General features: G+C 37.8%; 1 protein-coding gene across 5 annotated transcripts in view; it reads left to right on the top strand.

The window, feature by feature from the left end:
* Positions 1–22,054, top strand: part of TNFAIP8 (TNF alpha induced protein 8) — a 65,084-nt gene that overhangs the window by 32,879 nt on the left and 10,151 nt on the right. The window contains exon 1 of one of the 5 annotated variants that reach the window (XM_026091096.1): positions 10,440–10,519. The exons of the other annotated variants lie outside the window; for them this stretch is intronic. Within the exon in view, the coding sequence (XP_025946881.1) occupies positions 10,489–10,519 (31 nt within the window). The 5' untranslated portion in view covers positions 10,440–10,488. Of the gene's footprint in view, positions 1–10,439; positions 10,520–22,054 lie in introns of those variants that run through there. 5 annotated transcript variants of the gene reach the window in all.

Below are 22,054 nucleotides of genomic sequence, written 5' to 3' on the forward strand. Positions count from 1 at the left end.
GAGACRCATGTTTTCCCATATGCATGTTGTTTTTATATGAACAAAAACTTTCCTATTTTAATATTCAGTACGCTGTTCTGTCAACATTACTACAACACCTTTTACAAGAGAAGAAATGTACCGTATTAGCCATGAACTTCAGTAGGATTGTTTAAATCATAATGTTTTTAACACTAATTCAGCCACTTTGTTTTCAAGCTCTTTTGTCTTTTGGCTATGTAATATYAGATACTCTGGTTTTGATTAAAATGCCTCCTTTTAATTAAAGTAATTCCAGCACTGTGTTTTGATGCAGAAGTATCTGGCAATACCTCTTTTCTTGTATCTTGCTGAGAGCAGATCTGGCTTAAGTATCTCTTCTCATCCTCTGTGGTGAAGCTTTTGGTCTCTGTGTAGCGTATTTACTCCCTAATCTAGAGAATCTAGTGACACTTCTGTGCATTTTCAATTTTTGATACAGGATTTCTTATATTAGTAATTTTGGCATTCTGCTCCTCAGATTTCTTCTTAGACCTTTCCTTCATTGTTGCGAAGGATGCTATGTTGTACAATAACACAACCACTTCATAAGAATTTTACCATAAACTATCTCTGGGAAGTTTATTTTTTTTGTGTCACAAAAATCTTGAGTTCAACTCAAATCTTCTGTACTTTTCTGTCAAACTACAGGATCCCACATTCCTATCTCTGTTTTTGCTAGTCTCTTCATCAGTGTCTGATTCTTTATAATGGTGTCTTTTACTTGGAATAACTATCTTGGCAGTAATGACCAGTGTGCACTCTTTTAAAGGAAGAATTAAAGCCAGAAATGCAGTTTTTCATATCTGGAGAAAGAGTGTGATAAACCTGCATTTGTAGCTATTGCAGTTCTTGGTGCAAGTCCCTCAAAAGACAGCGAAATTTTGACTACGTGATTTTTATTGTCATCTGTGATCTTCTGAACATTTAGCAAATATTACTGGTTGTTGCCTATTTGTGTGTAGCAACCAAGTCATTTAATGTTATTCAGCATGATTGCTCTTGATAAATTGTGTTATACTTTATCCTGCACTGAAACCTTGTCTTCACTAAATGGTAACTGCTGGATAAATAAGCATGCTTGTCAATGCACGATAGTTACCTAGCTACTGTAAAGCCATCATATTATTAATGGCTTTATGCAAGATTGTGCTTGCAGTCACGGCAACAGCATTATATGGAGTTCATGTCTCAGAAGTCACAGCATTTGCTCTGTGTGTGAATTTGCAAACTTGTTTGGAAAGGAAAAAATGTAGGCCTGTGAAATTCATTAGCGGTCATGTAATGTGGCAGGGTGCTGTTCCATGGCAACAGTCCTGCTCACCTGGAGGCCCAAAGGTGCAGATCAAGCTAACGCAGCCTTCAATATACTCAGCCTCCGTCCTGCGCTGAGGCTGTGCTATCATTGAAGCATAGGATTGTTAGCAGATTGCTCACAAAGAAAGTTGCATTTTGAGGCTAAGTTTCCTCACCTCTTTACCACAGAGCTTCTGAAAATCRCTGGCAGCAGTTTAAAAACAACTGTTATCGCTATTTGTAAACCAGAAATCTGAGACAACATATTTGTAACAGTGATTTGGGTTTGGAAAATCTATACTGCACGGGAGTCTTTGCAGTGTGCAAAGTGGTTACTGTCGTGCTGTCTTCTCAGACTGTCAACACTGCAAAAGTGCTATTGTGACATTATTGTGCTATTGCAAATGTTGTTGACATTGTTATGGGTATTGCGTAGATGAACTTTGTAAGCTTTACAAATGAGACTAACAGGACTTTAAAATTTCATAACAAAGTTATGTTTAATATTAGTCAGGCAAGCTCCACTTTATGAAGCCCCTTGTGTGTATACCTTCTTACCCTCCCTGTGTTACTTGTCTGTCTGGGCAAGAAGAGTTGAAGTCAGGAGTCTGTGTAATGTAAGTTTTATGAAGTCAGTGTGGAAACCAGGACTGGTGCTCTACATGCTGTTTGGCAGCATTGCATTTCTTCTCCCCCTGACTCGGTGGGCTCATTTTGAATCCCTTTATCATCCTGTGCTACTGCTTATCCTGCCAGTTTGGTGATCAGGCAGCAGGTCTTTAGACGCACTTTTGCATTGCTTACTCTTGTGGTGGAGCCCCGGGTTTTGCTTACTTTGACTGAAAGCTGTGCCCGCAGTCAGATGCGTGTTCCTGTGGCACTGCGTCTGCATACTTTGCTGTTGCCATTTGGAAATGAAAGGACGAGCTGGGCCTTGATGAACTACTAGCAGGATGCAGAGTGGATGCTGAAGGAGAGGGTATGGAAGTAGGCAAGGAGGAAAGCACAGATGGGAGAAAGAGAATGAAGTAACAGGCTGAGCAGAACAGAGACTCGTTTGAGGGGGTCACTTGGTGGTACTTGGGCTGGACTTTTTATAATTTAACCACAGAGAAACATAGGCCAGAGTAGCATCTGTGGGTCTGCCCAATAGCTCAAAGTATTGCAAGTGCCTCAGCAAGTGGCTTGAGCAACATTGTATGAATCACTATGAAAACTGTAATGCAAAAGGATAAAACAGTTAATGATAAAGAATAGCATGCATCAAGGATCAGGCCAAAACTTGTAATTCCCATACTTTTCAGACTTGGCTTGTAGATTCTACCTGCTAATGCTTTGGTTAATTTTGTCTCTCTAGCTTTCACTGGACTGAATTTTCTGAAAATTACCTTGGTATATGTGTGTTTTATGGTGAAAGGTAATAAAACAAACAGATCTTGGAAATAAAGTTTGGCTATAGCAACAACAGATGGGTCATTGCATCCAGTTCTTTTAGTTACAGAACTGCATAAACAATACCAACACTGCACAGCTAGTCAAAAGTCCTCTTTTAATGTAAAATAAAATTAAATCCCAAGTTGGCAAAATTGCATAAGAACTGGAATTTGTTTTTGCTGCACCCGTGCTACACAGATGGTGCATGTTACATTCTCTTTTGCAATAATGAAAGTGACACAACTACTGATGGTGTTCTCTACCTCTGGGTTAAGAAATAACTTTAAAATAGCTTTTTGGTTTGCTGATTTGAATGTCTGTGTGTAACTGTTTAGGCGCAGAACTGAAAGCAGAACAACTTGGATATAGTGCAAGAAAACTGAAAATCTGTTTTTTTTTCCTGTGACTCTGTGCTCCTCCCTCCACACTTTTCCTCTCCCTATGTTATGACTGATGAAAAATGCTTTCCCTTCTAGAAATCACAGTTACAATGTAGAGAGATTTACAAAATAATCCTACTGTTGGCCACTTGAGTTGAGCTTCCTGGAGCAGCCTTTAGGTGGTTTGACCATTTCTGTAGAGGGCTGCTGTAAGAGTAAATAAAGCAACAACCAATGCAAATAAAGCAGTGACTAACAACTAACCTGTTATTTTTTCCTTTATTAGTTAGTCGCCTTGAAGCATCCCAAACGGCATTTAGTAGAGGATTAACAGTATTTATTTATTTAAATTCTTTCTTCTAGAAGAATTCTCTTGTAAATTCAGTCTTCCTCTCAATTATTATTGCTTTTCTGAACTGTTCCTGGTTAGTTAAAATCTCCCTGGAAATTTTATATACAGCACTGCTTTTAATACTGTAGGAGCAGAGTTCTTTCTAGATATTTGGAGGTAAGGTATTATTCTTCCAAAGAAATATTATTAGTATTAGTATTAGAAATATTATTAGTATTATTCTTCCAAAGAAGTGCAAGCTCTTTATTATTGAACTTGAGGAATTTTCAATTTGAATTTTTCAATTCAAATTCAATTCAAGTATATAAGCTTTAAAGTCTTATGAGACTATATGCAAATGAAAGAAACAGTAGAATTGCATGCAGAAGTAGATGACGTTAAGCAAGGTTTTGTTTAAAAGAATATTTGATGTTGACTCATACACTGTCATGTTTCTAATCCTGCTAAACATTTTTGTTGTCTGAATTTTCTTTCATGGTAATTCTACAAAAAGTATTTGTAACTATATGTAAATACATTCTACTCAAAGAAGCTTCCTCAGAATTACTAGCTAGCAGTTAGTAAAAATTTTTTGTGGAAATTAATTGTAGGACTTTCTAGTTACGCAAGTCTATTAACTGCATAAACATAGGTGGGAAGAGTTCGTGAATCTGTAAAAGGAAAGCTGATTTATCAGTCTGCTATCTCTTACCTTTGTTACATTGGCATTTTAATACTTTACAAATAATACCATAAAATCTCTCTTTCCCTGTCATATTCCAGAAATGATTTGGCTAATTTATAGGCGTTTTGTTTTCTGCCAGCCCATCATGAGAAAAATGTCTAGAGAAAGAAATTAAATTCAAATTCTGTTTTTATTTCAGGAAGTGTTTGGTTCTGCAATCAGTTTTTGCTCTGGCAGTTCTGATTATCTTGCAGCAATCTGTTTCTGAACCTTTATCTTGAAATTTGCTGTTGCTTTTGGAGATGTGGAATTAGGTTAGCAGTCAAAGACTTCGAAGTATACAACTTTCTCTAGTCCAGTATTTCATAAAATCATCAGATCCTAGAAACTTTTCTTTTTTTGCACATAAGTCATCGTTTTTGGTGGTTTTCCACTGATCATAGTTGCTCAGTACTTAATGCAAGATGGCTATCTAATTGTGGAGAAGCAGCAATTATAAAACAGATTGATCTCTTTAGCATGTATGTGCTAAACCCTCAAGCAGACTAAGCATTAAGGTTTCTGATCAGTCTTGTTTTGTAAAATCTGGTTGCTCTAGGGAGACGGGCTCTGCTGTAGCTCTAGTTTTTTAACCCTATTATTTGCAGGAATCTGAGAACAATCTGTTAATAAGGTCTGTCTCCATTCTTAAAATAAAAGCAAACTCCTTCCCCCACTTTTTTACCTGTAATGCCAAGCAGTGGATAATTCAGTGGCTCCAAGCTATTTTTGCTCATATTACTCACCTAACTGCTGCCAATGTCAAATGTGCGTTAGAACTGGGACTGCGGAGAGCTGACACATAGCAAAGCAAAAACCCATGTAAGTTCAGAAGGTGCCTGTTCAGGGAACAAGCAACCCCAGCATTTGGTGAGTGGGGCTGCATTGCCTGAGCTATGGGCACAGCCAAGGAGACCATGTCAAACGGGACCAAGGAAGCACGTGAACCCTACCTCCCCATCGCCTCTGCCTGCAGCAGTGTTATTTTAGCTGTGATGGCAACAGGATGCAAGAGCTGAGGGATGTGTCAGGAGAGAGAATGTCTTTTCTTGCAGCAGTTCATCCTTGCTGTCAAGCCAGCATGAAGTCTGAAGGGAGAGGCCTATCTAAAGATAGTGCTGCCCTTGGCAACCTTGCCTCCCTGATCCGTGTGCAGCACCAGAGGGGCAGGCAGTGAGATGCAGCTGGGAGATGCCTGTCGGGTTGGGCTCTGCCCCCCAGCAGAGGGGCAGCACCACCGGAGGCAGTGGCCCAGCACAGGGAGACCTCAGCACACCACAGGGAAACACAAAAGCATATCTGCTAGCAGAAACTAATAGCGAAGGGCTAGAAAAGACAAATTTCTCCCATTTTATTAAATCTGCACATCTTGAAACTTTGTGCAGTTATGGGCTGCTTGTCTGAAAATTTGTAATGATACTGGAGAAGGATACGGAGAAGGACCAACACAGCAAGTCAGAGGCAAATTTATATGTTGTCTTTGTTGCTTACTCAATCAGTAACTTCTACAGAAAGCAAGGAGATGCTTACCAAAAAAGTTTACTGCAGTTAATTCCCTGATGGTCTGTCCAGGCTTTTGAATTTAACCATTTGTCCCCTTTTTTTGCCCCAAACCTTTGTTTAAAGACTTGTGCCATTTTTTGGAGATGTTACGAATGCCTTGTTGCTGTTCTGATAGGGCTGTGTGTTTGAAATTTCCCTAGATGTATGCAGAACACATCTATTGCGTTTATTTCTGCTTGGAAAACCTTGGATCAAAATACAGCAGTCTTTCATCTCATTCCCTTTCAGAACGTCAGTTTGAGCAAAACTCAAATACTTGAGAATTATAAAATTACGAAATGCAGTTATAGTGACAGATGTGTCTCACAATGTCATTATGTTTTGCAACTGATGCTCATCAAGATATAATAGCACATCTGACTGCTTTAGGACTGTGTCCAATGTCCTCCTAGGGAACTACCTCGTTTTCATGCCTGTAATTCGCTCCCGTTGAAGAGTAGCAGAGGTTGAAAATGAGTCAACAAATAACCCTTATATCAGAAATGGGTACGGATGTTGGGGTTATGGAGGAGAGAAGGTTCTGGGGTAAACTTCCTTTTATGTTACCACGATTGCTAAATGGCAAAGTTTTAAGTAATCCCTAGGTTGTACACATGCAAGTATGGTATCTTCCTTGAGCAGCGAGTTTACACGATGAAAACAGCTGTGCACTTGCTACTTTTTCATCTCCCTAGTCCTACATGATGGGACAGTTTAGTGCAAAGCTTTACTTTCTCATCATAGTGATCCCATAGCATTCTCATTTACCTCACCCTTGACAATTTATGGGAAAGCAAATGTCTGTGGCATGCCTATTGGCATAGCATAAAGAAATCACAGCTGCAGTTATGAGTACTGGCTCTCTAAAGGCACTTGTGCATCTTTTTCTTTTATCACAGCTGAGAGTGAGGCTGGGAAACGCAGATTTCCTCTACCACAATCAAAGTGCTGTCATGTGGCTTCAAATAGTTCAGTACAGTTGTAGCCAGCAGAAGACGTGCAGTTGGCTTATAAAGAAAAAATGATTGGTGACTATTGCCTGTAGCAGGGAGTTAAAGTTGGACATGTACCTTATTTTTGTTTTTTAGAAGTTTGCAATCCATTTAAGCTGACGTTCTGGAAGAGCAAAACTTACCAGCTGACAACTTTAACTATGTTAGCTAAAGAGGGGGATGTTCGTTTTTTTTTGTTTTTTTTTTTCTCCAGGAATATATAATGTCTGAAATATAATATTACCACTTCCTTCTGTAGAACTGCTCTATGGCCATGCGGTTTTTTGCAGTAGCAGATTTGTTCTTGCTTCCATGGCAGCTGCCTCCTCTTTAAAGGTTCTTCCTGGTCCTTTTCATGTAGTAGGGCTGCTTCCTCYTTTTTGTAAACCAAAACATTATTGTCTGTTTTGATATTTAAATATTAAGCTTCAGTGTCTTCTTGGCAGACATTGCAGGACTTTTTTAGACTTTATATAATTTTCATTATTTTAAAAATTAATAAAAGATGTAGTAAAATTTGCTGCCTGTTCCTCTATTAAGAAGATACCTATGTACACAGAGGTGACTAAGTGTGCTTTGAGAAACAGAACATGAGCAAGATTTTAAGCTGGGTAGGGGAGGTACTTCCACAGCTACCCTTCCTTCAAGAATGCCCTATATATTGCTATAGTAAGCCAAGGCCTGGCTATTATCTGTTTTTTGTGTGTGGTGTTCTGGCCTTAGTGTTAGCAGAGATAGGGACTTTTAGGTCACGTACAACAGAATTTTTTTTTTTTTTTTTAAGGAAAGAGTGTGTAAAAGACAACAGTTTGCTTTACCCTCCTTGTCCTATCCAGCATCATAGTTTTTAAACTTTTAACCACTGAAAATGAGTGTGTGAACCCAATTTTTGTGTGTGTTCTGCCACATACTTTAGATCTGATTTTCCTCCGAGTATTTTGGCCTTCCCTCAGAGATAGCGTCTGTCCAAATGGGAGAACGTGTGGTGGATTTTAAGCCCTTCATTTTAGGAAGTTATTCCTCCTCCTCCCTTCCCCTCCCACCCAAGAGAAGCTGTCCTGTGAAATTTATTTTTGCCTACAGAGTCTATTTTTAGAGTTTTGTCATTCTTTGTTTTGCCCTTCTCACACCATATCTCATTCACAGTTTACAATAAAAGGGTTTTTTAAGCTTCCAGGCTTACTGCAGTATTGTCTCTTGCCTGTGCAAGGGCATCATCCACCGAGTCTCTGTTTAATTTTTACCTTATTCTGTTACTTTTACTGGAGTTCAAAGACTGTTCATCAGGTAGAGACTCCAAGGCTGATAATGCCCCAATAAGCTTCTGCCATTAGAAGTCACAATTTATCATAAGACTGGAAAATTACCTACCTAAACTGTCTTCAGGCTGCTTGGAGTCTTTTCAGCTGACAGATGTGTTTTTAAGAAGTGTAACAACCAAAATGAAAATATTTTAAAAAAGAGTCTAAAGTCTGAATTGCAACCCTGTACACAAATGGAAGAAAGCTGGGTAAGGAGATGCAATCTGGACTCTGTAGAGCAGAAACAAATAAGAATAATGAGATTTTTCTTATCTGTCTTCAGAGTTCTAATGTGTCTGAGAGATTTTAGAAATCTAAAATTACAAAACTTCCTGAGAGTTAACTGCAAGGCTCATTATCTCTCCTTGTCTATCTGTCATCTACTACAGGAGAAAGACATCTATTGCTTAAATCTATTTATGGAAGGCTCTTGATACCAGATTATATTCTGGCTATTTTATTTCCATACGAACACTGCCTTTAATCAAGGGACCCCAAAGGCTATTACAGTTAACCTTGGCTAACACTATGTTTCTTCCTGTTCCTCTTCTATTCTGTGTGGGTTTTTTTGAGTGGTTTCAATCTGCTATCCAGTAATTACCCCAAACCAGTGTTTGGGGAGCAGGAAGATGTGGAGGAGTAATTTTTTTTTTTTTTCCTTGAAAATGTGGCTGCTTTAGCTAGTCTGGTGTTGTAATTATTCTTCTTCTATGATACCATTTACATTAATATTGCCTTTCAGTCTCTGTGCTTTGAAGGACACAACTGCTGTATTTTGCCACACCACGCTAGATAGTAAGGCCTGTGGAAGGCAGCTAGCTTCTTGAAGAGTGTCTGTAAGAGACCTATGGAGTTGTGCTTATTGCAGGTAAAAATATTTCAGCGTCACCAAGAGGCTTCAACTGAAATGAGATCTGTCTTTCTTAGGCATGGCACAGGCACAAGTACATTGTAAAAGGCCGTCCCTGTCCTGAATAAAAGCACTCAAAGCAAGACAAAAATTACTCACATTCTGAAATACTATTTACCCTGATTCACAAAGCAAATTTGCCTTGGTTCAAGAATTCATATCGCCTTTCCTGACTCCATGCCTTTTACCTATAAAAACATCTTTCTTACCTACAATGTAAGCTTTACATTACTTGCCAATACACTTTAATGGATGTAGCTGAATTTTACAGTCAGAAGTGCGCAAAGAATTTTTTGAATGTGCACTAAACTTGTGACTGGAGCTTTGGCGCTTTCTGATTTCATCTTGAAATATACTTATTTCTCCTTGGCTAAGACTCCAGTAACGCAGTTGCTAATTGCTTTATAGTGTTACTTACCCAAAGACCCTCCAGCCCCTTCAGGGGTGCATGTTGAACCCTGTTAGCTAGGGGCCGGCTGGGAGGAATCCTGCCCCCGGGGAGCAGCTGGTTGCATGCCCGTGCTGGCGGTGCAGTCGGCGCTCCTCTTGAGAGCTCACGCCTCTGCTTCTGTGCCTGAGCAGTAACGTTTCCACGGAGGCTTTGTTCTCTTTGCTGTACTAAAAATATAGTAAAGCAATAAAAAGGAAAAGATATTTCCTAGCTATCCTGGGATTTTACTGAAGACTATGCCAATCAGAAAATAGGCTTCCAAATAATTCCCATCGCTTTTGTGCTGAAGGTGTGTCCTCTTCATAACTTCTATTGTGTCACTAGTTAGGGGAATGCTGTAAAACAATATTGTATAATGTGCCTTTAAAAATGATATCTTTATTAATATGGGGGGGGGTCTATAACACAAAGGAATCAAATAGTTTTTTCAAGAATCAGAGACCAGTTGCTCCTTTCAGAGTAGATAGCACCATATGTTGAACATGGTGAAGGAAAAAGTAAAATAACTTTAGCTTTAGCTTAAACTACCTAAAGAAGGCTGCTGCTTTTCATGCTTTAAGCATTTTAGTCATCCTGTATTAGTCACTACAATTGCAGATGCTACAGAACTAATTCTAGATAGCAAGTAGTGTTGAAATGTATAGTTTAGGCTAAAAAAAATTGATTTAAATTAAAATTACTGCAGTATATCAGAGCCCCAATCTGTTTGTCAGTCACCGCAATCAGACACTGTTCCACACTCAGGGTTTATTTGGTCTTGTACGCTTGCTTTCTCAGACCACGTTGGCAAGCCGTAACAAGTAAAAACTCCACCCTCTCTACAGACTAAGGGACTAGGGGGAATAAAATGCATAAACGGCAACTGCTGGCAAGGAAAATAAGAGTTTCTGTTAAGGTGCTGTTTTTCCAGACAGTTGTTTGTGTGCTGTTCAGAAGGGGGCGGAATCGTTTTCACRTAGCTTAGCTGTGATTTGTTGAATTCACAGACTTTTCCCCTTAAAATCCCAACCCTTTTTTTTTCCCCCCCTTTGAGAAGTTAGAAGTTGACTTGCTGCTTCTCAAAGCTCACGTCAGCTGTAATCTGGACTACAGTGAGTTACGCTGACACCATGAGTTCGGAAGCTGATGAATGCAAGGAAGGTATGATTTTAAATATTTTTAAAGGCCTCATTAATGGAAAAATATATCTAGCATTGCCAGAACTGCTTTTGTGAGCCAGAAGAAAGCATGAGAAAGTTTCTGCTTGCTTTAGCTTTTGGTCGTTGAAAGGGAAGGGAAGATGTCTTGGCACATCATCTGAAGAATTTTCTTTAGATTTCACTGGAAATTAAATCACCGAAGTGTTGACACCAGGGATATCTTATGTCTGTCTCTGCAGTGGTAGCTTAGGAGCACATGAATGAAATGGAGGAAACAGTGTTTTAAAGCGCTAACAGCCGACTGAAAGAGGAAGAGTGTTTGAAATTGGAAGTGCTGTATTTTTTAACAAAAGAGGAAGTTGTATGGGGGAGAAGTGAAAGGTCATTATTTTGGGAATGAGCTTGATGCTGCTTACTTCCCTTTCAGAATGAGTGCACACACGTGTGTGTGTGTGTGTGTTTAAACTGAGAAGTGTGCCAAAGCTAAAGGGTTTCATTTACTGCTTCTGGAGTGGAACGTGTGGAGCAGCTGGAAGTGCTCCAACAAAAATACAATTATTCGCTAGTGTTGATTTGGGGAGGGGGGTGTTTTGTGTGAGTCGGGGAAGCGGACAGTAGAGAGTGTGTGGGGGAGGAGGAGGGTAATTTCCTGAAAGTGTGTACTTACAAAAGACCATTTATACAGAAGAGAATAGGGCAATAGTGGGGTTATAAGCTGGATTTCTTAGAACAGAATTGATGTTTCATGATTATGAATAGTCCCTAGGGAGACTCAACCTTACAGAGATTCAGTATGGCACAGAAAAAATAGATTAGCAAGTAGTAAGGAAACGCAAGCATTTTGCATTTGGTGAAACCAAGACGTTTTCAGAATATTTCAGATGGCTTCCCCCTCACGCTCTTACAGCTTCCCCAACTTGAAGAATAACATTACTGTAGGCATGTATCTATTTGCATAAAAGAGTATTTTCTTGATCCTCAAAAAAGTAGGTTTGGACTGAATCAAACATAATGGTAAAAATGCTGATAGACTGGGCCTAATAACAAAGCATGATAGCCTGTGTTTTGATAAGAGTTATAAAGATGCTCCCTGTTTGTTTCCTTTTCCGCTCTTACTGAATGAACAGATGAACTAAAATGCAGCTTTTTTTCCCAAGAGGATTCTGTAGGACTGATTTATTGAAAAGCAGAACTGAAAAAATATTTCTCCATAGAAACTGTTTGAAAAAGAGAAAGTGGGAGTAGGAATATGGCAGTGTGAGCACTCTCCCACAGTTGTACGGCAGGAGAGATCAGCATGCATGCCAGAGCATGAAAGGTCCTCTGGTTTATATACAGGAAGTTCCAGACAATTTTATAAAGTTGGCTATATTTGAAATGTAAATTTGTTTCTTTAAAGAAACCTCTTACCTTCTTAGCTGGCTCAGATTCTCAGAATTCTCTGAAAAGACTCTTGTCTTTCTGTGCAAATTTTTTTGTTTCTTTTGATGTAATTTGAGATGCCAGGATCTTCATGCTGCAAAATGCATTTGGAGCAGGTGACTGAGAGAGGAAAGACAGGATAACTTTTTAGTTTAGTTATTTTTAGCTGGGAAAATAATTGAGTTTTGCTGCACTGTGATTTTAATAGGCTTGAGTGGAAAATAAAAACAGTCACCATTGTGGGAAGATGAGCTACAGGTATCACTGAGAAAGTGTTTCAGTCACTCTGTAAATGCATTCCTGATGATCTGCTCGCATATGTAGAGGAATAATTTATAAGATGCATGGGAAAAGGGGATTAGTAGATGTGAATAAAGACTGGGATTAACAGGTGAATACATAGAATTGCAGCTTTGTACTACTTTATCTAGTCTGATTCAACATCGCAAGAAAGATCACTGATCAAAATGGCTTAGTGAATGTGGCAGAAACTAAGTATTCAGAATTTTTCAATTAACCAGCTTAGTTTCATCAAGAATAGGGCTGTGTGCTTTTTGCGTAAAGAAAATTGATGCTTCACAAATTCAAACCGGATTTTGAGGCTCAGGCTTTTAGTATTGAGGACAGACAATCTCTTCTGTAGTTTACCAAAGCTGGTGGTTGATTTTTCCTTCTAGTGCAAGAGTGATCATCCCTCTAGATAGGTGTTCTGATTCAGCTGCAAATGATGAGGACCATCCAGGGAATTACTAGGTAAAGCTCAATGACTAATCACACAGGGGGTACACTTAGATGATTTATAAAATACTTACTTTTCTAAATATCATACACCTCAAGGTAAAAGGTAGTGATGGAAATACAGTAGTTAATCTGCTACATGCTGAAGAGTGAAAGGAGGAAAAAAACTACATGGAAATTATTACTGGAATGCTGTTTGTAAGATGAAAATTAAAGGCAGAATATTTCCATTTTGCTTGAAACAGAGATGCTGAGGTGGTTGATACCTGCATTGCTGGGCAGGGGCCAGTGAAGGGATATGAGGTGTTCTGAAATTTAGTTGTAACTTCCAGACTTGACTCTAGGACCATATGATGGAAGATCAGCCTGAATGGGAAGGAGGATTGAGGGCACAGTAATAGCCTTGAATGTCACGTGTATTCTGACAATTATCTGTTGCTGAAGTGAACAATACTTTATTTTTAGCTATTTATAGAAGTGAATTGCAGTATTTAGAGAATATTGGGATGTCTGTAGAAGTGGACTTAATGGGTTAATATGTATTTTCTTTTTAAATCTGCAAAACAAGATCAAAGCCCATAAGTTTTACTGCTATAAAAATTAATTATACTCATTGTTATAATGAAACCCGGAAGTCCAGCTCAGTTTTGAATTACGAACTCCCAAAGATTTTTCTCTTAATTTTTTTATACTTAACTGAACAAAGGTATATTCTTTGACCTCAAGTCTAATCTCATTTATATCAGCAGAAATTAGGACTAAAACACGTTGCTAGAAGACAATCTGACTTAACTGTATTTTATATTAATTCTTGGATATGGGGTATGCAGTAATGCATCTAGGCTTTTCAGCTTCTGTCTTTGATCTCTGCATGGTCCATATTAGAATGCTGACATCAAATGTGGGGGGGGGGGCTCAGTCAAGATGCTGAGTAACTTTTAAAGAATCTTTATATTCATCTGTATACCACAATGCTGTTACTTATGTATGCTGTTACTATATGAACAGTGATATGTAGATACATGGCATCAATCTGCATTACATACACAGATTCCAACTGGCATGCTATAAATAAACCTGGCACATTTTGCTGTAGTTACTCTTGTACTGGATGAAACAAAGAGCATGGTGAAATCAAGAAACAGGCTGTAAGATATTACTGCATGCTGTAATTTTAATATGGTGTATGGTAGAGAAGTCATGTACCAAGGAAAGTATCAAATGGTTTCAGGCTGTTATTTGACTTAATTGCTTGCTGTGGTCTGAAAGGAAATGTTCTTGATATTAAAAACACATATTGTGAATATACCTTTTTAAGTACATGCAAGTTTTTGTGGTATTAATGGATTCTTTACATAATATTTCTCCCATAAAAGGAAATAGTAATTTATGTAAAGCTTCAGAAAACTTCAGCTTCATTTACAGGTTTTATGTTGTATATTTAGAAAATAACAGGAAATAAATCTAATGTCTCAAAGGTAGGGTAAAATAATATCAGATATCAGAGGGTTTGTAATACATAACCTATGAAACAATATATTACAAATTCAGAAGCTGTGAGAGCACCTATTGCATCTTTATAATACTCAGTTTTAAGTTCCATATTTCATGGGAGAGGGACCTCTCTGCATTCCTGAAAGTGCTCAGAGCTTTATATAGACACAATTAGCATTTTTTTTTAATCCAGATGAGATTATTGAGGAATGAGCTCTCCCATTTTTTTCCTTTTAGAACTCAGAGCAGACACACAAATGTTATAAAATCATGGAGCACTCACTGTTTTAAGAAGTAAATATTCCCTCCTGTAAGTAGACCTGAATTTGCTTTGCCATTTTGCAGTCACTTCTTTCTCAGGCAGGTCTTTGAGCTCTTTAGGTTTGTCTGAGAGTTTTCTAGGATAGCATCTTGCTGATTTAAATAATAAAGTGTCTGCTGTTGTGCTCTTATTCCATCCACATCATTTCCGGGAGTGTAATATATAGTGTGTCAATATAAGATTCTGTCATCCCACCATATCCAAAGCTAACTAGCATCTGTATTAGAATCTTTTGTGCTTTTATGACAGTAAATGAGGAGATTGAAACTATTCAAGTTGAATGTTATCTATACTTAAATGCAAAACGTATTGGATGGTGACAGTCCCATTTCATGGCGACTTTTGAAGTTACAAACTGTTTTCAGACATAGTTAGAATAAATTACATGAAAAACTTAAGGTTAAACAGAAATGGAAATTCTCAGAGTCCCATTTTGGACCCAAATCTGAGTGGTTTTGTGTGAATTGTGGTAGCCTTGACAGCTGCAAAAGTTGGAGATTGACTCCTTTTCTTTTGTGGACCTCAGTTTTCCAAACAAAAGTGAACCAGCACAGAAGAACTAGTACCTACCTCCCCACCCCCATTTCAGACCCATGTTCTGCCCCCCAAGCTAGGGAACATGTGCTTCCTTTGTTTTGCCTGCCCCACTTCTACCCTCCCTTGTCAAAACAATAATCTCCATAAAACATTAAGGCCAATGAAACAGTGGCTTTTTGCTGATAGTATTCTAAGAAGTTCTGTTTGAAGATAGGAAGAATCATCTGGTTCCAAAGGATGTTTGTGATCCGGATTCACCAGTTGAAGGCTTTTTATTGCATTGATAAGTTCCCTACTGCAGATGAAGAGAATTAAGAGGTTAYTGGGGTTATAAATGTCATGTACACAGTTCTGTGAATCAAAACAGTGATTAACAAGTAGGTAATTCATGTAGTCCTTTCTATAGGTTGTTAGAGTTCTAGAGTAATAGGACAAGCCAAAGGCAAAATATATAATTTTAATTTTGAAAAAAAGAAAAAGGGAAAGAAGTAAGTTTATGAAAGAGGAGCAAGAAAGAATCATTACTAACTGGACATTGTAATGCTATACCACATATGCACAGCAAAAAACATTGCCAGAGGTGCAAAATAGTGGGAGTGGATGGAAAAAGAAGTGAGCACCTTAATGAGGAAGGAGAAATCATAAACTTGGGAAAAATAAAATCAGGAGATCCAGTCAAGTCAAAGTAAGTTTTTTTTTTTTTTTTTTTTTTAATGATGTTTGGAGGATTGTATATTTAATGAAGCAAGATACAGGAAACCAACAAATGGATTTGAGGACAGGGATGCAACTCTACATGATTCCTAATGTAGCTGGTGGAATTACATCTAGATGTAGGCACTGCAGCTCTCAGTAAGAGCACTGATTTAAGGCTGTTAAACCATAAAACTCTGGTAGCAGCTCTGAATCTCTCACCTCAAAAATTAAAAGAGTGGTTGGTTTTACTTATTTTCCTTACCAAATCAGGGTAGCCTTTAAGATGACCTTTCCTTACCAAGTCAGGCTAACCTTTAAGATGAATTTTCTGTAAATGGTTTAGATGACACAGAACTCATATTGCCTGTTTTACAGGCTTAGAATATGATGTGCTGAACTGGTGGGTTTTGTGCAGTTGGAGCAAATGAGGAAGCTAGGTGGTAATTTGAGTAGAGGCCATGGGGTGAGCATTTGTTGTAGCAGGTAGGCTACATTACAGGATCACTAAAACTCAGGTTAATCATTTAGCAACAATTATTGGGTTGAGTGCTGAACTGCTCTAAGAAAATTCCATTAAYATAATTATACTGATGCAATCAAAGCTAGTAATCCATAGTGAACTGCAAGATTAACGTGTTTAATTGTGAATAAGATACAGCCCCTTGAGCTACCTGGAAAATAGAATCATATATAACTTAGGCTGTGAGCAACCTTTGGAGGTCCTCTGGCCCAACCTGCCACTTAAAGCAGAGCCAAATTTAAAGTTAGATCCAAATTTGAAGTTAGAAGACGTTGCTTAGGCTTTCTCCAGCCAAGCTCTTAGTATCTCCACAAGTGTTGATCCCACAACTTCTCTAGCAACGTGTTCCAGTATTTGACCACCTTCCCTGTGAAGAGTATTTTCCTTATATCTAACTGGAATTTCCCTTGCTGCAGCTTGTGCCCATTTCCCCTTATTCTTTTGCTATGCATCTCCAGGAAGAGCGGCTCTGTCTTCTTGGAACCACTCAGTAAGTAGTTACAGATATCATTTAGGTCCCCTGATAGTCGTCTTTCCGGCTAAACAAACCTTGCTCTCAGCCTGTCCTGTAGTTATGTGTTCCAGCTCCCCAACTGTTTTGGGGGATCTTTGCTGGACTTGTGCCAGTTTGCCAGTGCCTTTTTTGGAGAGATGCTGGGGAGCCCCAAACTAGACACAGTACTCCACAAACAGGCAGGTGATGCTTTCTTTTCAAATTATATCTGTTTTTTTTCATTTTACAGGATGTCTTCTTTTGGTGACTTACTTTCTCCTTCTCCCTTTCATTTATCTGTTTATGATAGCATTTACTATATTCTAACACTTTTCAGACCCTTAGGATTGGGGTTTTTTTGAGGAATTTGCAAACTATGTGTAGCCATAAATTAGACAAAAGTTAGGGATCAGGGAGCAAAAGTCAGTCAATAGGCAATCTCTGGAGAATCAAAGAAGTTTTTTATATCTAGATAGGCAGAGGGCCTTGCACATACATTCAGAAAGGCTCTGTTCTTCAACAATATTATTTCCAAACATAGGAACTGCCTAAATGAATGGCTTCTAAGAATGATGAGTATTTTGTAGTACATGAGCCGGGGAAGACATAAGGGAAATGTGAGACTAGGATACTAATAATCGTTTGTATCTCTTATTCAGAGGCACACGATTGCTTTCATCACTGAGTATTTATCATTTGGTCAAATCTTATGTTAAATGCGATGATTTCATAAGGGTTTTTTCTTGAGTAGCAAATTACTTTTTTCTTGTTGTTCTCTTCCCAAATGTTTGGAGTCTCAATAAACACAGTTGGGTAATAAATAAAACAAGCAAGCAAAAACTGTATTTCAGGTGTTATTGCAACCTCCTGGACTGATTTCTATTACAATTTTATTACAATCTATGGTAATAGGAGAACATTTCATAAAGAGGTATGGAAAAAAACATTAATTTTCATGCCACTTTCTTAAGCAACAGTTGTTTTTCTTTTTCCTTTCATCATACTCAATAGAAGAAGCAGGAGGATAAAAATAAACAGATGTATTTCATAACGGTTTTAAAGTCTAACTTTTTGTTTAAGGATTAATTTTTCCTGTTTGCTCACTGGGTAGATACTCTAGATCCAGTGATCTGCTAGTCAGTAGTAACAGTTGCTGTATATGAGTACATAAGAAACTTTAGTGCTTGAGCTGACTGTTTCTGCATTATAAAAATAGAAATGAATAAAAATAGAATAAAGTATTTAGAAAATAGCACCAACTTGAAAGATAGTTTTGTACATACTGATAGTAACAAATTCTTTTCCTGTGGGAAGCGTATAGGTTTTCATTTTTTCTCTGTTTGGGTCAGTTGATTTTCTGAATTATTTTAGTTTTTTGATGGTAGTTGTGCATTTTTTCTTCTGTGGACACATCTCCGTAATGACTACTGAACAGGATACATTGTGTGATTAGTGATGCAAATGTGACTGCCAGCAACTTGGTTCCTTATCACCAGTGTCAGCAAAAGCATAGGCATTAAACTTGCTGTCAGTTGGACCCAATTTTGTTTTGAGTGGGGAGAAGAAAAATTAAGAAATTTCTCCTTTTAGAGTTTTATTCTGTATTCATCCTTTTGGCATCTTTTCTCATAAACATTATTTTTCTTCATAAGATTCCCTGCCTTGGTTAAGTTTTAGGGTTTGGTTTGTTTTTTTCATTTGATTCCCTGCCACAATCTGGTTATGTTGTTGATTTCTGGTGTTTGACTGGCTAGCAATGAAAAGTAGAGAACCTCCACCCCTGCAACTCATGGCTGACTGAATTTGAGGAGCTTGGGATTGAAATGTTCATCATAGATCTGTTTCTGCAAAAACAATGCAGAGGAACAGATGCACCCTGCATGAACTAATCTGGAGATATTTTTCCTTACCTCCTGAATTCAGCATCAATAGTTATAACTATACAGATTAATAATGAAAGATCAGCCAGTGTTCTTTGTGTAGCAATAGGGGAAATCTATGTTTCAGTTTGACGTTGCAAGATACAAATGTTGGTGTCTGTGCAAAGTCGTGGTTGTGCTGGCAGTTTATGGTATGACAATCCATTGCAGTAAAGTGAGAGCATTTCATTTATTTGAGAGCATTTGTCCTTGGAAGGATTCTCGTTTGAAATTCAGAGACATTCTGAGATGTACTTTAAGTAGTTATAGATATAGATAGGTACTTGCAGGATTCTCTAAGGTATTTAGAAATTGACCTGTGATTCTGATGGACCTTTAAGAATGATCCCATCAGGTCTTGATCCCAAAGTGGTTGCATTTCACTTCGTTACAGGAATTAATACAGCACTGAATCAGTGCATGCACAGACAAGCCTCCACTTAATGAGCTCCATCAAGGTATATAGAAAATTTTGACTGGGAAAAAGCAGAAAATGCAGAAATTTTGTTGTTTTTCGATCTTAAATTTTCATGAGATCTCTTTTTGTTTTTGCTATGTCCTCTTTAGCAAACTATTCTAGGAAGATAGTTTATTTATAGAAAAGAGAAAACTTTAGTTGAATATTAGCAAAAGTGAGTAAATGACACTGATGAATATTTGAACTAGTGATTCCAAGGGCTATTTTTCCCACTAACAAAAGAGAAAATGAATTAATTTTGATGTTCATTCAGAAACATTTATAATAAAAAGTATTCACTCAGGAATAGTGGCTTAGACTTTATCTCAGAAACTACAAATAACATGAAACAGTGAATCATTTGTAAAAGTCTCTCTCTGGTTCTGAGCAGCTGTGAACAGAAATAGTTGACACTTTCCTGAAGAGATAAGAATAAAGAAATTGGCTGTACTGTCTACATCCACAGTAAGACATCTTCACCAAGCTCCCAGTCTTGTCCTAAAAGCTCAGGATTGGAGATTTAAAAGTCCTTCATGCAAGACATTTTAAAACTGCCCTGGATGTATATTTAAACTGAGTTTTACTTTGCAACAACTCATTGGCATTATAATCAATTGAAAGATGTAATTTATGGTTTTAGATATTGATCAGTTTATTGTGGCTTATTATTAATTAATGCAATACCTTATGGAGAAAGAGGATAGGAGTATCTTGTGGTGAGGGTAGGAGAAACTGTTGACATTTTTATTTTCTCTGACACTGCAAAAATGTCATTAACTGATTTTGAAATTTAGGTGGTTGGTGTTTATTGTCACCACAGGAAGGCCTGTCCTTCTTCAGGATTCAAATTTGCATTCCCTCCTTCTTACCTCTTGGATAATAATCCTGAAAATCACAAGCTACTACAGTGTTTCCTGCCAAAGGAGGGTCATATAGATAAGCCCCTCATAGTTGATCTGTACTCTTCATGGCCTACTTAAAAATACTACTTGATGCCAGTTCCAAGTAACGAAGCTGCACATTTAACTTCTGCAATTGTCAATAGCTGGAGAAAATGATGTACTCAGCCTCTTATGCTTTGGCCAAAGGGAGGAACCACAAGATAGATCCAGGTTTTATGGAATCACAGAATGGTTGAGGATGGAAGAGACCCCTGGAGATCATCTAGTTTTAGTCAGTGAATATATTTACAGAATTTAAAAATTAATAGGATTGTTAGTGCCTTGCTACATATCAGTCAAGGTTCTGCATCCTAATAATAACGCTTCCTGATATAAAAGAAAATGTCAGTGTTACACACAGGATGTTTAACCAGAAGGGTAAATTTTACAGAAGAACAATTTTCTAACAGTATTAGAGGCCTAATTTTCCCCTTATGCTTTATATTTTACTAGGATATAATGACATTAATGAAAGCAAAACAAAACCCTACAATACTTTGGGAGGTGGGTCTCTGTTTTGACAGTCTTAGCAATTTATGCTTGAGAATTCAGGTGCTATTGAAAACTGATTAAATCAAAGGTTTTAAGAGGATTGTTTTGTTTTTAATAATCTTATGTATAGAAATATTTTGCATAATGTATAACTTGTTTTGATCATTGGTTATGAATTGGAGAAGCCAGGAATAAGGAAGACCAAAGGAAAACAAACAAGAGGTAAAGCAGAGTTTCCAAAAGGTAGATCTTTGAGGCCTGTTTGAACTGACAGTAAGGGAGTGAGGGGAATCCAGGAGAGAAAATACTTTCAACCTCTGATTTTTAAGGCTGTAAGTTTGGACTAAAGTCCTGGTAGTTGTAGCATGGAGAATAGGATAGTGAACAGGGTATGGCTACTAAACATTGGGAGGAAAAAATTAAAACTGGAGGGTTTAGGTATTTTGTTCCTTTTGGAAAAGGAAAACAAAGGAAATATATTTTCAGTAGTGGGAATGGAAGAGACCAGCAGGGCCATCAACTTTAATTCCCCATAATCATAAGTAAATGTACAATGGATGGTGTGTGCAGAAGAGTAAACAAAGCATATATTCTATGTACAACCATGTATTTTATTCTGGAAAACTTATTCTTCATGATATAAAAATAGCAAAACCTGTACTGAAAAACTAAAACTGTAATGGGCAGCAAAAGAGATGAAGGGTGTCACCACTGTCCTCGGCCTTTAGAATAGCAAGGTATCTGGTAAGGAAAATTCTCAGATGGTTTATTCTCTTGCATGTGATAATTAGTTTGATACTGAAAAAAGAACAAACTGTCCAAACATCAGAGAATTTAGTGCCTTTGGAATCACTCCTGCTTTTTTCTATATCCTGTCTATAGCTGTGGCACTCCTAGGTGCCTCAGAATAAGTTTCTTTAAAAAGAAAAAAAACAGAAGCCCAATTATGCATGACAGTGGTGGGGGGAAATTCCATCTTGCATCTCAGGGCAACCAGTGGAAGGGACAACAGTAATACATATAAATATAGCGTAAAAGAGCAGTCCAGTCTTCTTTCAACCTTACACTGAGAGAGATACCAAAGGATACCTACCATATCTCCAGGACACAGAGAGAGTACCACACAGACTGACATCAAAAAGAGCAGAGAACCAGGACTAGAAATAGAAGAAAAACATTATTAACTATTTTCAAAGTCAGTATAAGATCACTCACAAATCTTTCTGTCATTTTAACTCTCCTCTGCTGTGGCTTGCTTTACATTCTATACAAAATATAACCCCTTTGCATTTTGACTGCCAAGTCGCTACCTTTTCTTGAAATTGATTTCCCTTTTCCTGTCATGCTGTATTGTCATCTTGTCTCTACCATATGGGCAGATATCAGTTCCTTGTATTTTTGCCACATGTATCTTAACTTCCTCTACCTTTTTTGCTTTGTCAAGTTTAAGTTTCGCAATGCATTCCCTAGGGCTGCCTGTCTCCATGCTTTTCCTCTTGCATCCA

This window comes from Apteryx rowi, unplaced genomic scaffold (assembly GCF_003343035.1).
Source record: "Apteryx rowi isolate R43461 unplaced genomic scaffold, aptRow1 scaffold_899, whole genome shotgun sequence".
NCBI classification, from domain to species: domain Eukaryota; kingdom Metazoa; phylum Chordata; class Aves; order Apterygiformes; family Apterygidae; genus Apteryx; species Apteryx rowi.